The 16,234-nt window shown below is 46.0% G+C and overlaps 1 protein-coding gene and 1 long non-coding RNA gene across 3 annotated transcripts in view; one reads left to right on the top strand and one right to left on the bottom strand.

Moving 5' to 3' along the window:
* LOC123570187 (uncharacterized) overlaps positions 1–2,113 on the top strand; it is a 14,895-nt gene extending 12,782 nt beyond the window's left edge. The window contains exon 3 of the long non-coding RNA XR_006694195.2: positions 1,987–2,113. This is a non-coding gene — a long non-coding RNA (uncharacterized lncRNA). The remainder of the gene's footprint in view (positions 1–1,986) is intronic.
* The window catches only part of LOC102121474 (uncharacterized), a 22,794-nt gene extending 6,560 nt beyond the window's left edge, over positions 1–16,234 (bottom strand). Inside the window, exons 1-3 of one of the 2 annotated variants that reach the window (XM_045378501.3) lie at positions 9,772–16,234; positions 9,373–9,460; positions 5,127–5,253 (exon numbers count right to left, since the gene is read on the bottom strand). In XM_045378501.3, coding sequence (XP_045234436.2) covers positions 5,127–5,253; positions 9,373–9,387 — 142 coding nt within the window. In that variant the 5' untranslated portion in view covers positions 9,388–9,460; positions 9,772–16,234. The remainder of the gene's footprint in view (positions 1–5,126; positions 5,254–9,372; positions 9,461–9,771) is intronic. The other variant, XM_005590193.5, reaches the window with a different exon arrangement.

The following is a 16,234-nucleotide window of genomic DNA, read 5'->3' as shown; positions in this document are numbered from 1 at the left end:
ATATCGGAAAATAATCCACAACAAGCTCATATAAGGATAACCAAAATCAATGAAAATTCTGTATTGTCAAATAGTCATAGCACTGAGAAGATAAGAAAACATTACAAAATTAAGCCAGGTGTGGTGGCCCATGCCTGTAGTCCCAGCTACTCAGGAGGCTGAGGCACAAGAATTGCTTGAGTCCAAGAGGCAGAGGTTGCAGTGAGCTGAGATCGCACCACTGTGCTTTAGCCTGGGTGACAAAGTGAGAGTCCACCTCAAAAAAAAAAAAAAAAAAAGCTAATACAATATTTTTCTGAACAACTGTTATAAAATTACTTTTATTCATGCAGAAAAGGCATGTTGTGACATTTAAAAAAATTGTATTTTTATATTTTGGAGATGAAGTCTCACTCTGTCACAATAGGCTGGAGTGCAATGGCCCAATCTCGTCTCATTGCAACCTCTGCCTACTGGGCTCAAGCCATTCTCCTGCCTCAGCCTCCTGAGAACCTGAGATTAAAGGCATGCGCCACCATGCTTGGCCAATTATTGTATTTTTAGTAGAGATGGGGTTTCACCATGTTGGACAGGCTGGCCTCGAACTTTTGACTCAAGCAATTCACCCACCTGAGCCTCCCAAACTCCTTTACAGGCGTGAGCCACAGCGCCAGGCGGCACTTTGTGACACTAACGAGTGGAGTGTGTCAGTTATATTGCATAACACGTACCAAAAAGCCTTATGTACAGTCATAAAAATTAATTAGTAAAGTAACGTAACACATAAAATCCGCAAGCAAATAATAAGTACATTTATACAGCCTGCAGAATTCTAAACGATTCTCTGTTATGAAAAAAACCACAGCTGGGTTCACACCTGTAATCCCAACACTTTGGGAGGCTGAGGCAGGCAGATCATGAGGTCCGGAGATCGAGACCATCCTAGCTAACAATGTCAAACCCCATCTCTACTAAAAATACAAAAAAAAAAAAAAAAATTAGCCAGGTGTGGTGGCGGGTGCCAGTAGTCCCAGCTACTCGGGAGGCTGAGGCAGGAGAATGGCGTCAACCCAGGAGGTGGAACTTGCAGTTAGCCGAGATCGTGCCACTCTGTCCCAAAACAAAAACAAAACAAAACAAAACAAACAAACAAAAAAAAACAAAAGCCACAATTTCTACTTACCAGCAGCATACAACATAAGAACTGAAATACATATTAAGATCACTACCTTTTGATGTATGAGATCAAAAAAATACACAGCATTATAAGGAGTAAGAAGAGACTACTGGCTGGGCGCTGTGGCTCTTGCCTGTAATCCCAGCACTTTGGGAGGCCAAGGCAGGTGGATCACGAGGTCAGGAGTTCAACAGCAGCCTGGCCAACATGGTGAAAACCTAACTCTACTAAAAATTCAAAAAAATTAGCTGGGCATGGTGGCAGGAGCCTGTAATCCCAGCTACTCAGGAGGCTGAGGCAGGAGAATTGTTTGAACCCAGGAGGCAGAGGTTGCAGTGAGATGAGATTGCACCACTGCACTCCAGCCTGGGTGAGAGGGTGAGACTTCATCTCAAAAAAAAAAAAAAAAAAGAATTGACTAACAATGTCAGAAGGTGCAACAATGATACCACAACTACATTTATGAAACAGCCAAGCAATACAGCAATTCTATATATATGCATTGACCTTAGTTATCTAGTTCACTATGCACAAAATATAAAACATAGAATGTGTACTGGGAAAATTTATAAACTGGGATCAGAGAAAACATTGTATAAAACAAATTGCACAATAAAACCATAAACAATATGATGCAGGCTCCCTGGTTTGAATGTTCTTATTGAACAAAAGCCACATTCAGAGTTCTTATTCTCTAATAGGATGTTCCTGCAGATGGGGCCTTTGAGAGAATTTGGTCATGGGTGTTGACTACTCATGAATAGGACTAGTGATTTAATAAAAAGAGATATTAAAGAGCTCATTCCCTGTTCCTCTTTCCACTATGTCAGGACACAGCAGGAAGGTGGCTGGACTAAACCACGAAGAAGGCCGTCACCAGGAACCAATTTGGCTGGCACCTTGCTCCTGGATTTCCCACTTTCCAAACTCATGAGAAATAAATGTCTATGCTGTAAACCTCCCAGTTTAAGCTATTTCCTTTTTTGTTTGCTTTTGAGACCAAGTCACGCTCTATCACCCAGGCTGGAGTGTAGTGGCAGGATTCTCCTGCCTGAAGAGATTCTCCCGCCTCAGCCCGGAGTCTCACTGTGTCACCCGGGCTGGCGTGCAGTGGCACAATGTCAGCTCACTGCAACCTCCACCTCCCGGGTTCAAGTGATTCTCCTGCCTCAGCCTCCCAAGTACTTGGGATAACAGGTGCCCACCACCATGCCCAGAAAATGTTTGTATTTTTAGTGAAGACGGGGTTTCACCATGTTGGCCAGGCTGGTCTCAAACTCCTGAACTCAGGTGATCCACCCATCTCAGCATCCCAAAGAGCTGGGATTACAGGTGTGAGTCACCCCACTGTGTATTTAGTAGAGTTGATGTTTCACCATGTTGGTCAGACTGGTCTCAAACTCCTGACTTCTAGCGATCCACTCACCTAGGCCTCCCAAACTGCTGGGAGTAGAGGCATGAGCCACCTCGGCTGGCCAGTCTAAGCTATTTCTGAGAGGACACTGAAATGACTGAGACAAGAAAAGGAGCATCTCATCATCAACATCACCGAAGACTGGCAAATCTGATTAAACAAAGGAATTTTAGCGTCTGTACTGTAAATCTTGCAATACATGAAGCCAATCTGAAAACAATAACATGTTTTAAAAACTTTGAGGCTGGCTAGGCACGGTGGCTCATGCCTGTAATCCCAGCACTTTGGGAGGCTGAGGCAGGAGGATCACGAGGTCAGGAGATCAGCAGCATCCTTTCGGCACCTTCCTGGCTAACACGGTGAAACCCCATCTCTACAGAAAAAAAAAAAAAAAAATTCGCCAGATGTGGTGGCACGTGCCCGTAGTCCCAGCTGCTTGGGAGACTGAGGCAACAGAATCACTTGAACCTGGGAGGCAGAGGGTGGAGTTAGCCAAGATCGAGCCACTGCACTCCAGCCTAGGCAACAGACAGAGACTCAGTCTCAAAAAAAAAAAAAAAAAAAAAAAAAAAAAGAAAAGAAAAAAGAAAGAAATGAAAGAAGTCTAAAGAGTAACTCCCACCCACAAATATACATAAAGTTCTCCAGTAAAGGTAAATAAAAAGACAGATAGGCTGGATGCAGGGGTTCACATCTGTAATCCCAGCACTTTAGGAGGCCAAGGCAGGTGGATCACCACCTGAGGGCGGAAGTTCGAGACCAGTCTGACCAACAAGGAGAAACCTTGTCTCTACTAAAAATACAAAATTAGCCGGGCGTGGTGGCACATGCCTGTAATCCCAGCTACTCAGAAAACCGAGGCAGGAGAATCACTTTAACCCGGAAGTCAGAGGTTGCAGTGACCCGAGATTGTGCCATTGCACTCCAGCCTGGGCAACAGAACAAAACTTCGTCTCATAAATAAATAAATAAGTAAATAACCAAATAAAAGGACAGATACAGAAACTTGTATAAGTGTACCTTCTCTTCATAATTCAACTTTCTATTATTTAGAAGAAAACAGCATGAGAAAACACTGTACCTATGTGATACTGAAAATGCAACATACGCCGGGCGCGGTGGCTCACGCCTGTAATCCCAGCACTTTGGGAGGCCGAGGCGGGCGGATCACAAGGTCAGGAGATCGAGACCACAGTGAAACCCCGTCTCTACTAAAAATACAAAAAATTAGCCGGGCGCGGTGGCGGGCACCTGTAGTCCCAGCTACTCGGGAGGCTGAGGCAGGAGAATGGCGTGAACCCAGGAGGCGGAGCTTGCAGTGAGCCGAGATGGCGCCACTGCACTCCAGCCTGGGCAACAGCGTGAGACTCCGTCTCCAAAAAAAAAAAAAAAAAAAAAAAATGAAAATGCAACATACACAAAATTCTAACATAAATAACAAAGAGTTCTAGAGGAGAAAGAGTAGTTTTCACAGGTTATGAAAATTTTTTTTTGAGACAGAGTCTCACTCTGTCACTCAGGCAGAAGTGCAGTAGCATGATCTTGGGTCACTGCAACCTCCGCCTCCTGGGTTCAAGTGACTCTCCTGCATCAGCCTCCTGAGTAACTGGGATTACAGGCACCCACCATCGTGTCTGAGTAATTTTTGTATTTTTAGTAGAGATGGAATTTCGCCATGCTAGTCAGACTGGTTTTGAACTCCTGACCTCAGGTGATTTGCCCACCTCAGCCTCCCAGAGTGCTGGGATTACAGTGGCACTCTTGTGCCACTGGGGCACAAGAATTTTTTGAGCCCGAGAAGTGAAGCCAGCTGCAGTGAGCCAACATCGCACACAGCAGTGACGCTTTGGCGACAGAGTGAGACTCCATCATAAACAAACAAACAAAGTTCAATAAGAAGGGAGTCAAACATGTCTACATAAAAAAGCAATTAAACACAAAAAGTAATAAACGAGAAATGAAGAATAAAAACAAACCTACAAGAAATACAGATAATATGTAACAGAAACGCAATGGTAAGGTCTTCTCCATCAGGAATACTTCAAATGTAAATATTTAACTCTGCACTCAGAAGGCAAAGACTGGCTCAATCAACAGGAACCAACTACGTGTTGTCCACAGAAGACTCATATTGGCCCTAAGGACACACATACGCTAAAATTTAAAAAATAAAAACCAATAATTAGGTATGGGGGTTGGCGCCTGTAACCCCAGCGACTCAGGAGGCCAAGGAGGATGTGTTGAGCCCAGGATATCAAGACCAACTTCAACAACACAGCAAGACCATGTCTGTAAACAAAAACAAAAACAACAACTACAAAACAAAAAAAAAACTAAAAAAGTAGACCAGCATGGTGGCATGCACTTGTACCAGCTACTGGGGGAGGCTGGGGTGGGACAATCACTTGAGCCCAGGAATTCAAGACTGCAGCGAGCCCTGATCACACCATTACACTCCACCCTGGGGAACAGAGCAAGACGCTGTATCGAAAAAAAAGAGAAAATACAAAGATACACAAGGGCACACCCCCACTTCTGGAGGGAAGTTATCCTCACCCAGGGAGACCAGGTTCCTATAATTCTCCAGCATCACGTCCCTGTATAGAGTCCTCTGAGCAGGGTCCAGGCATTTCCACTCCTCCTGGGAGAATTCTATGGCCACATCCCTGAATGTCAGTAGACCCTGGAATGAAAACACATTTTAAGGAAATGGTTATGGGAGGAGTTCTTACCTTTACAGAAAATGAGAAGAGGAGAGAGGGGAAAGCATGGATTTAATTGTAAAGAAAGTTCTGACATCCAAGTAAGGGATGTTTCACCACATGATGTCTTCTGAGTTGTGTTTTATTATACTTCTTTTTTTTTTCTGAGATGGAGTCTTGCTCTGTTGCCCAGGCCAGAGTGCAGTGGCACAATCTCAGCTCACAGCCACCTCTGCCTCCCAGATTCAAGCAATTTTCTTGCCTCAGCCTCATGAGTAGCTGGAATTACAGGCAGGCGCCACCACACCTGGCTAATTTTTGTATTTTTAGTAGAGACGTAGTTTCATCATGTTGATCAGGCTGATCTCGAACTCCTGATCTCGTGATCCACCTGCCTCGGCCTTGCAAAGTGCTGGGATTAGAGGCATGAGCCACCACACCTGGCCTTATTATACCTTTTAAAGAGGTCACAATACCCTCTCAGTATGAATTTCTGATGTTTGTGGATAATACAAAAGAAATCAATACAGGAGCCAGGCACAGTGGCTCATGCTTGTAATTTCAGCATTTTCGGAGGCTGAGGCAGGCAGATCATTTGAGGTCAGGAGTTTAAGACCTGCCTGACCAACATGGAGAAACCCTGTCACTACTAAAAAAGAAAAAATACAAAAAGTATCCAGGCGTTGTGGTGCATGCCTGTAATCCCAGCTACTTGGGAGGCTGAGGAGGGAGAATCACTTGAAGCAGGGAGGTGGAGGTTATGGTGAGCCGAGATTGCGCCACTGCACTCCAGCCTGGGCAACAAGAGTGAAACTCCATCTCAAAAGAAAAAATATATATATAATAAAATAAAAATCAATGCAGGTTTCTCCTTATAGAAATGTTAGAAACTTTTTTTTCTTTTTGAGACAGAGTCTTGCTCTGTTACCCAGGCTGCAATGCAAACGTGCCATCTCAGTTCACCACAACCTCCACCTCCCAGGATCAAGTGATTCTCCTGCCTCAGTCTCCTGAGTAGCTGGGATTCCTCGTGCGCACCACTACTCTTAGCTAATTTTTGTATTTTTAGTAGAAATGGGGTTTCACCATATTGGCCAGTTTGGTCTCAAACTCCTGACTTCATGATCTGCCTGCCTCAGCCTCTCAAAGTGCTAGGATTACAGGTGTGATCCACCGTGCCCAGCCCAGAAATGTTTATTGACAATGCAAGTGACATTCAGGATCTAGATGAGACAGGGTATGAGTGATGTCTTCAGAGATGACAACGTCCACAGTGGAAGATCAGAATCAGAAGCTAAAATCCGGCCTGGCACAGTGGCACATGCCTGTTATCCCAGCTACCAGGGAGGCTGAGGCAGGAGAATTGCTTGATCCTGGGAGGCAGAGGTTGCAATGATCCGAAAACACGCCACTGCACTCCAGCCTGGGCAACAGAGACTTCATCTCAAAAAAAAAAAAAAAAAAATTAGCCGGGCATGGTGGCAGGCACCTGTGGTTCCAGCTACTTGGAAGCCTGAGGTAGAAGGATGGCTTGAGCCTGATAGTGGAAGTTGCAGTGAGCTAAGATCGTGCCACTGTGCTCCAGCCTGGGCAACACAGTGAGACCCAGTCTCAAAATAGAAGAAAACACATGAAAACTCAATTACTCAAAGTATGAAAATACATTTTATATATATATGTCCACAAAATATTAAAACCTACACAGACTCACAAGAAACTAGATGTTAATACAAAGGATCTGCCATTTCCCCCAGATTTTCAAAAAATAAAAGATGTTCAAAAAATATATATTTTTGTGTGTATATATGTATGTATATATGTGTGTGTGTGTATACTTGTGTAGGTGGATGTGCATATAGAGAAAGATTTTAGAAATATAAAAAGTAGCAAGTTTTGTTTAACTTAAGAGGAATCACATCTTGGTAGAAGAGGATACACTGGCAGTTGTGGGCAGGGGGAATCTTGTGGGATCTAAGAAAACAGGAAATGCCCCATCCTAGAGGAAGCAATCACCTTTCACCTGCCTGACCTGGAGGAATGTTCAGATATGTGTAGGAATGCAGGCGTGCGCAGAGGCAGCCACTATGGCACTCTTTATACAGAGAAAAATCGCAAAGGAGCCAGTTTCCAATGCAGATGCCAAAGAGCAAGCTAGCCATGTTTACTAACATGACAACATGTAAATTTTCACAACCAGCAGAATCAAATATGAAACTAAAATATTTCCTGGAACACAAAGAAGAAAACAACAGACACTGAGGTCTACTTGAGGGTGGAGGGCGGGAAGAAGAAGAGGAGCAGAAAAAAATAACTCTTGGGGGCTGGGCGCAGTGGATTATGCTTGTAATCCCAGCACTTTGGGAGGCCGAGGCGGGTGGAAAACCTGAGGTCAGGAGTTCAAGACCAGCCTGGCCAACATGGTGAAACCCTGTCTCTAGTAAAAATACAAAAGCTAGCCAGGAGTGGTGGCAGACACCTGTAATTTCACCTACTTAGGAGGCTAAGGCAGGAGAATTGCCTGAACCTGGGAGGCAGAGGTTGCAGTGAGCCGAGATCATGCTATTATACTCCAGCCTGGGCAACAAGAGCAAAACTCAGTCTCAAAAAAATAAATAAAAAATAACTACTGGATACGGGGCTTAACACCAGAGTGACGAAATAATCTGTACAACAAACCCCAATGACACAAGATTACCTATGTAACAAACCTTCACACGTAGCCCCAAACCTAAAGTAAAACCATAAATATAAAAATAATTTTTTTTTAATTTACCGCGGAATTTTTTCTAAAGTCTAATAACGATGCAGAAATACACGTGTACGAGATTTGCTCTGACACATGGCACAGAACTGGCAGTAGCGGCTCCACAGTGAGGCTGGAAGGAAGGTGGAGGACGTGACAGGGAGAGGAGATGCTTTATGGCAAAGGGTCTGAGCTGCAGCTTTGCTTGGAGTGTTACCAGAAAAATATATACATCATTTGATGTTTAAATATAAAAATATATATTTAATAATAATTGGTGGGGCTGGGCACGGCTCGTGCCTGTAATCCCAGCACTCTGGGAGGCTGAGGTGGGCAGATCACCTGAAGTCAGGAGTTTGAGACTAGCCTGGCCAACATGGTGATACCCCGTCACTAATAAAAAATGCAACAAAATTAGCCGGGTGTGGTGGCGCGTGCCTGTAATTCCAGCAACTCGGGAGGCTGAGGCAGGAGAATCTCTTGAACCCGGGAAGTGGAGGTTGCTGTGGGCCACGCTCATGCCACTGCACTTCAGCGTGGGCAACAGAGCAAGACTTTGTATATTTAAAATATTATAATAATATAATAATAATAATAGGTGGAATGAGAATATGGCTCCATCCTCTAGGATAAAAAAGTACTGCTCCCATATTTGAGAAAAATTATAATTGTTTTTACTGAAAACACCTGTTTCACAAGCCTCTCCACAGTAACACCATAGTCTCCATGAGCTTAATGTGCTACGAATGGATTAATGAATCTCCTATTATTTATGTTGATTTCATTTTCTTAAAATAATGTTGGAATAAAACACCTTGTATCTTTTATTTCTGTATATGAACTTTCCATTCTAATTAGTAAGATTTTTGGAGTCAGAAACACAGTAACTCACTTGATTACCTAAAAATGTAGTATAAAATCAGGGAGAAAAGATTTCCCATTATTGGTCTCCTTTTCTAGAATTTACCATGTATGTTGTGCACATTAATAGGTGACCTCCATTGGCAGCTGTTCTAATGCTGGTCCACAGAGAGCTGACAGTGCATCCAGATGTGGCCCCTGAACAATCTCTGCTGCCCAACAGCACTGACACCACGGAACCCTCACCCCGTCTCCGTCCATGTCTGGTGTGAGCCCTTCCCAGGCCCATGCCCAGGGCCGCCTCTTCCCAAGTTCATGTCACTGGGTCATGAGGGATGGAATCTAAGTGAGATGGGAGGGACTGAGGGAAGGCATGGGTGAGGGTGAGCAAACCTGTCAGGCAGGACGCTTCAGACTCAGAGAAGATTCCCAACTCCAAGCCCCAGCGTTTCTGAAAGGAAGGAGACAGAACAATCCACCGAGAATATCATCTCACCTGAGGAAGAGCCATCCCTGACTCCTTTGCTTTCCTCTTCCTCTTCCGGGTTTCTTCCTCATGTACCAAGAGTCTTTAGAAGCCAATCCTGAAAGTTAAAAATATGTTGTTTATTGTTCAGAATCAACACATCCCCCTTCCTGTAACACAACAACACATACAAAGGACACCTCACCCTGAGAACATACGGTCCCCTCTGTTGCCCACCGCACCAGGGACGATAAACTGCTACAGGCAGTGGAAGGTGAAAAAACGAAAAGCAGCATGCAGAGCAGCCAATATGGAGCAGAGGAGGGGGTGAGGGTGCGGCTGGAGTGTTAAATGGGAGGTGGGTCACAGAAGTCCCCACTGAGAGGGTGATATCAGAACAGAAACCTGGGGAAGGAAGAGTGTTTGCACCTGCAGCTGAGGGGCCAGCGAGTTCCAGCAGAGGGACAGCCCCCATGAAGGCCTTGAGGCAGGAGCAACCTCAGCCCAGGAAGAGGAAAGACGGCTGTGTGGCTGAAGCAGAGGGAGGGAGGAGGACACAGGAAAGCGATGAGGTCAGAGAGGTCCTGGGGGCATAGATCCGGCAGGGACGAGGTCTTCTAACATTTTCCTCCCCCAACTCCAAAGAATTTTTAAAATGATGAATTTCTTCACCCATTTTGAGTAAACATGTAATTTTTTCCTTATATCACAAATTAAAACCCTTACAAATAATGTAATTATCCTTTACGTTTTAAAAGCATGCTGAGATTTTAGTGATATCCTAGGAAGCACATGGTCACCTCATCTGAGAAGGGCAGGAGCACGGGGGAATGCGTTTACGGAAGTTTGGGAGGTCACCTTTGGACACGTGAAGGTGGAGATGCCTGTTCATCCTCCGAGCAGAGAGGTAAGGAGTCAACTGGACACAGGACTGTAGCGTTCAGGGGAGAGGTCTGCAGGGGCCATGGGGCCATGGGGGTAAAGTTTAAAGCCATGAGATGAGGCCAGGCACGATGACTCACACCTGTAATCCCAGCACATTGGGAGGCCAAAGTGGACAGATCACTTGAGGTCAGAAGTTCAAAACCAGCCTGGCCAACACGGTGAAACCCTATCTCTACTAAAAATACAAAAATGAGGCCAGGTGCAGTGACTCATGCCTGTAATCCCAACACTTTGGGAAGCTGAGGCAGGTGTATCACGAGGTCAGGAGTTCAACACCAGCCTGACCAACATGGTGATATCCTGTCTCTACCAAAAATACAAAAATTAGCTGGGCGTGGTGGCACATGCCTGTAATCCCTGCTGCTCAGGAGACTGAGGCATGAGAACCGCTTAAACTCGGGAGGCGGAGGTTGCGGTGAGCCGAGATCATGGCACTGCACTCCAGCCTGGGATACAATATCAAAACTCTGTCTCAAAATAAATGAATAAAAAATTAGCCAGGCATGGTGGTGCATGCCTGTAGTCCCAGCTACCTGGGAGACTGACACATGAGAATCGCTTGAACCCAGAGGACGGAGGTTGCCGTGAGCCGAGATCGTGCCACTGCACTTCAGCCTGGGTGACAGAGTGAGACTCCGCCTCAAATAAATAAAAACGAAAAATAACCTGGAGAAAGCAGGAAATTACAGTCTGCTGGTTTGCCATGTTGATCTCTGGCACAGACAGCACCTCTATTTGTGTCCCCTGGCGTACACTAGAGCTCCATAGCTACGGAGTGAGTGAGTGAATGAGAATGACTGAGCGATGCTAGTATGTCCTCTCTGGGGTCTCTGTGTCAGGGTCCTGGTTGACCTAAACTCTGCAGAAAGAGGAGAGGCTTCCTTACTGCCCAGACTCTCAATGAAGAAAAATTCCTGGGGTCTAAGACTTCTCAGTTAGCAATGACATTGGCTTAAATATTCCCAGACTCAAATCCTCGGGTCTTAGTTGGGTCTTGGGATGGTGCAAACTGATAGAATTGCAGGCAATGAGTGTCAGAATAGACCAGTGGACAGGAAGGTGGAAGACTTGAGGGAGGGGGTCAAGGACAGGCAGAGAAACCACTCCCCTCCCTCAGACACCCACCTGGGGAAGCACCAACTTTGCCATTCTAGAGAAGACAACGGGAAAGGAAGGACTGTGTATAAGGTGGGTGACGGTGTGTGCTGGGTGGAGGGAAAAACTTTTCTAAATGTCACTGCAATAGCTCAGCCCATCCGTCTTACCCACTGCTGAGCACACAGGCATCCTGTGAGGATAAATATGGCTCTTCCTTCCTCCAGTTCCTGAGTCTTCCAGCCATGACCAGGGCTGTAACCCTCAAACTCCCTTCCCAGGAACCAGTGACCCCTCTTTGTGGAAAACATATTTGTGCTCCACATTTTCATTATAGCAAATTTGTTTATTTATATAGAGATGGAGTCTTGCTCTGTCACTGCACTGAAGTGCAATGGCGCGATCTCCGCTCACTGCAACCTCTGCCTCCCGGGTTCAAGCCATTCTCCTGCCTCAGTCTCCCAAGTAGCTGGGATTACTGATGCACACTGCCATGCCTGGCTCATTTCTTTTCTTTTCTTTTTTTTTTTTTAGTAGGTGCTGCAGTTGTCCTGTGGCCAAGATGGGAAATGTGCATCCTCCAACAAAGGGAGACACAAAACACTCAAAATAATCCAAGCAGAACGGTATCTCCGGGCGGGCATGGCGGCTCTGCCTGTAATCCCAGCACTCTGGGAGGCCTAGGCAGATGGATCACCTGAGGTCATGAGTTTGAGACCAGCCTGGCCAACATGGTGAAACCCTGTCTCTACTAAAAACACAAAAGTTGGGGCGGGCGTGGTGGCTCATGCCTGTAACCCTAGCACTCTGGGAGGCCAAGGCAGGTGGATCACTTGAGGTCAGGAGTTTGAGACCAGCCTGACCAACATGGTGAAACTCCATCTCTACTAAAAATACACAAAGTAGCTGGGCTTGGTGGGAGTCTGTAAATCCGGGCTACTCAGGAGGCTGAGGCAGGAGAACTGCTTTAACTTGGGAGGTGGAGTTTGCAGTGAACCATGGTTACGCCACTGCACTCCAGCCTGGGAGATAGGTTAAGACTCCAAAGTAAAATTAAATTAAATTAAATTAAAATTAAAATACAAAAATGAGCCGGGTGTGGTGGCACACACATTTAATTTCAGCTGCTTGCAAGGGTGAGGCACAAGAATTGCTTGACCCCAGGAGATAGAGGTTGCAGGGAGAGAAGGTCACGAGACTGCACTCATAGCCTGCACGATGGAGTGAGACTGTCTCAAAAAAAATAAAATAAGAAGAGTGTTTCTGATGTGACTGATGCAGAGATAATAAAATCTGAGTAACATGATAGAGACTGACAGGCAGAGGGAACTTCAGATGGCGGTGGGAGGGCATGGGAGACAGCTCTCAGCCTAGACCTGAAAGAGGAGAAAGGGACAGGGCTGTGATCATTTAGGGACACAGGATAAGAGCAGGGACAGCGACCTGAGACAGGAAGGGTTTTAGTGTTTGGGAAAAGAGAAAAGCAATATGCCTGGGGCAGAGGGAGTCAGGAGATGGAGGCAAGCTCCGAGGAGGAGGCTGGACACTGGCAGAGGCCCTGGACACAGGGCTGTGGAGCCACAGTGAGGAGCTGGGCTTTCAACATTTGTCCACATAGACCAGAGGTGCCTTGAGGGAAACATGCACTTAATAGCTCACAGCTCAAGATTTTGACAGATGACATAAGGAAAGAAAACTGAAAAATAGACTAACTGGTTAAATTCCATTTTGATGTTAAAGGTTTCCAATAAATAATAAAGACTAGAAAGCATGCAGACCTCGATCTGAAACGGACACAACTAATTTCAAACAGAAACTATTTTGAAATTGTTTTTTAAAAAATCGAACAAATTCAGATGTCAATGGGAAAATAACTAGACCATATACAGGTACAGAAAGGAATAATGTGAGCTGGTTACAGGATGCCACAAAGGCGTCTTTCAGAAATGATTATGGATTAAAAAAGAAATATTTAAAATCAAGATTTATCTCAAAGTAAAACTGGAAAAAAAAAAAAAAAAAAAAAAAGAAGGAAAGAAAGAAATGAAGAGGAGCCAGAAAGAAAATATGTTACACAATGAGAACAAAAGCACTTTCGATGTCCCTTTTGCTTTCATTTTTTGTTGTTGTTGTTTCTTTGTTTTTCTGAGATGAAGACTCGCTCTGCCCCCCAGACTGCAGGGCAGTGGTATCGTTTCAATTCACTGTAACCTCTACCTCCCAAGTCTGTCTGATTCTCATGCCTCAGCCTCCTGAGCAGCTGGAACTACAGGTGCACGCCACCACGTCTGGCTTACTTTTTTAGTATTTTTACTAGAGACGGGGTTTCACCATGTTGGCCAGAATGGTCGTGAACTACTGACCTTCGGTGATTGGCTCCCACAGTGCTGTGATTATAAGCATGAGCCACCACGCCCAGCTTTGATGGCCCTTTTTTTTTTTTTGAGATGGAGTCTCACTCTCACCCAGGATGGAGTACAGTGGCGCAATCTTGGCTCACTGCAACCTCCTCCTCCCAGGTTCAAGTGATTCTCCTGCCTCAGCCTCCTAAGTAGCTGGAATTACAGGCACGTGCCACCACACCCAACTAATTTTTAAATTTTTAGGAGCAAAGGGATTTCACCGTGTTGGTCAGGCTGGTCTCAAACTCCTGACCTTGTGATCCTTGTGATCCACCCGCCTCGGCCTCCCAAAGTGCTGGGATTACAGGCATGAGCCACTGCTCTTTTAAAACGTACTATGGGCTAGGCGTGGTGGCTCATGCCTGCAATCCCAGCATTTGAGGGGCCAAGGTGGGTGGATCATCTGAGGTTGGGAGTTTGAGACCAGCATGACCAATATGAAGAAACCCTGTCTCTACTAAAAACACAAAATTTGCTGGACGTGGTGGCTCATACCTGTAATCCCAGCTACTCGGGAGGCTGAGGCAGGAGAATCGTCTGAACCTGGGAAGTGGAAATTGCAGTAAGCCGAGATTGTGCCATTGCACTCCATCCTGGACAAGAGTGAGATTCCATCTCAAACAAACAAACAACGACTACGTAGGCCAGGCACGGTGGCTCCTCTCTGTAATCCCACCTGTAATCCCAGTAATTTGGGAGGCCAAGGCCAGATGATCCTTTGAGGCCAGAATTGAGACCAGCCTGGGAAACATAGTGAAATCCCGTTTCTGCCAAAAACAAAAAAAACAAAAACAAAAAAAACAAAACCTAGCCGGGTTTGGTGGCTCATGCCTGTGGTCCCAGCTACTCAGGAGGCTGAGGCAGGAGGACTGCTTGAGTCTAGGAGGTCGAGGCTGCAGTTAGAGGAGATCACACCACTGCACTCCAGCCTGGGGGACAGAGCCAGACTCTGTCTCAAAATATATATTAATTAAATTAAAACTATTACATAATAACAGAAAGTGATTCTCCCATTTCACTGCCCGTACCCCACCATGGGAAAAGGGAAGAGAGTGTCTCACAATTGAATTAAGTTACTACACTCTGGCTGAATAGGGATTCCAAGTGGAAGCTGACCTCTGATGCCAAGATTTATAGAATGTACATGCCTTAGAGATAGGAATTTTAAAATTCTCAATATCATCTGTATAATTTAAACAAGTTTTAAGTTATTAGATTATATACAGAGAAGTCAACCTGTCACAACTAATCATATCCAATGAACTCACCCATTCATCTGAACCCAAAGTCCCCCACCCCTTTTAATCTTTTGAGACAGGGTCCCGCTCTGTTGACCAGGCTGGAGTGCAGTGGCATGATCTCAGTTCACTGAAGCCTGGACCTCCTGGGCTCAAGTAATCCTCCTGCCTCAGCCTCCAGAGTAGCTGGGATTACAGGTGTGCACCATCACGCCCGGTTAATTTTTTTTTTCTTTTGGCAGAGATGGGGTTCTCACTATGTTGGCCAGGCTGGCCTCGAACTCCTGTACTCAAGCAATCCCCTTGCCTCAGTCTCCTAAACTGCTGGGATTACAGGCATGAGCCACTGCGCCCAGCTCCTCTGTCTTCATTACTGTGCTTCCCTCCCTAACTCTGTACATATCTCTCATTCTCCCCTTCTCGCTCTAGCTCTTGTTTTCTTTTCTTTTTCCCTGGGATCTGCTCCTCCTGCTTTCTTTTTTCTTTTCTTTTTTTTCATTTTTGCTCTCTTCACAATCCCTCAGCCATCCTCTACTTTGCCATCTGTTACGGTCTTTCTCATTCTTGTTCTCTCTGTCTCAGGTTTTCTACTGCTCTCTCTCAGTCTCCTGATCCCTTTGGCCCACACAATCACAGGGGGCTCTGCAGTAAGACGCCTGCATCCCGGAGAAGCGCATTTTCCAGGGGCTGGGCAGGCAAGAACACCCGGTGTCATAGGACAGCCCCGGGCACCTCCCCTACGGGCTCAGGGTAAGCGGTGACTGCGGTGGGGAGACCTGGGGAGCATAAGCGCCCGGAACGAGGAGGGAGGTGGGGGGCGACGGCGCCTTAAGACAAGGCTGGGAGGCGCCAAGAGCGGGAATCCGCCTTGCCGTCAGGACTTTAAAAAGTGCGGGTCGGGAGGAGTCAGAAAAAGGTTTTGAGCAGGAAAACTACGCGATGGGAAGTGTATACACTGCCCTGTAAGAGAAAGACCCGCGAAGGGACCATCCTCAGGGCGACTTTAAACCCAAAAGGAAGCAACGCCTGGACTCTCACGGGGACGTCTAAATTTGCTGTGGGTGAATGAAGACGGGTGAGAATTTCCAGGTCTATGGGGACCCCAGGGCCCAGGTACAGAAGCGCCGGGGACCTACGACACGCAGACTTAACACAGAGCAAAACTCACCGCTGCGGTGGGACCGTCACTCCACGCGATCCGCTTCCGGGTTT

This window comes from Macaca fascicularis, chromosome 19, assembly GCF_037993035.2.
Source record: "Macaca fascicularis isolate 582-1 chromosome 19, T2T-MFA8v1.1".
NCBI lineage: Eukaryota > Metazoa > Chordata > Mammalia > Primates > Cercopithecidae > Macaca > Macaca fascicularis.
The sequence above is the reverse complement of the archived record's forward strand: the minus strand, read 5'-3'. Positions and strand labels throughout refer to the sequence as shown.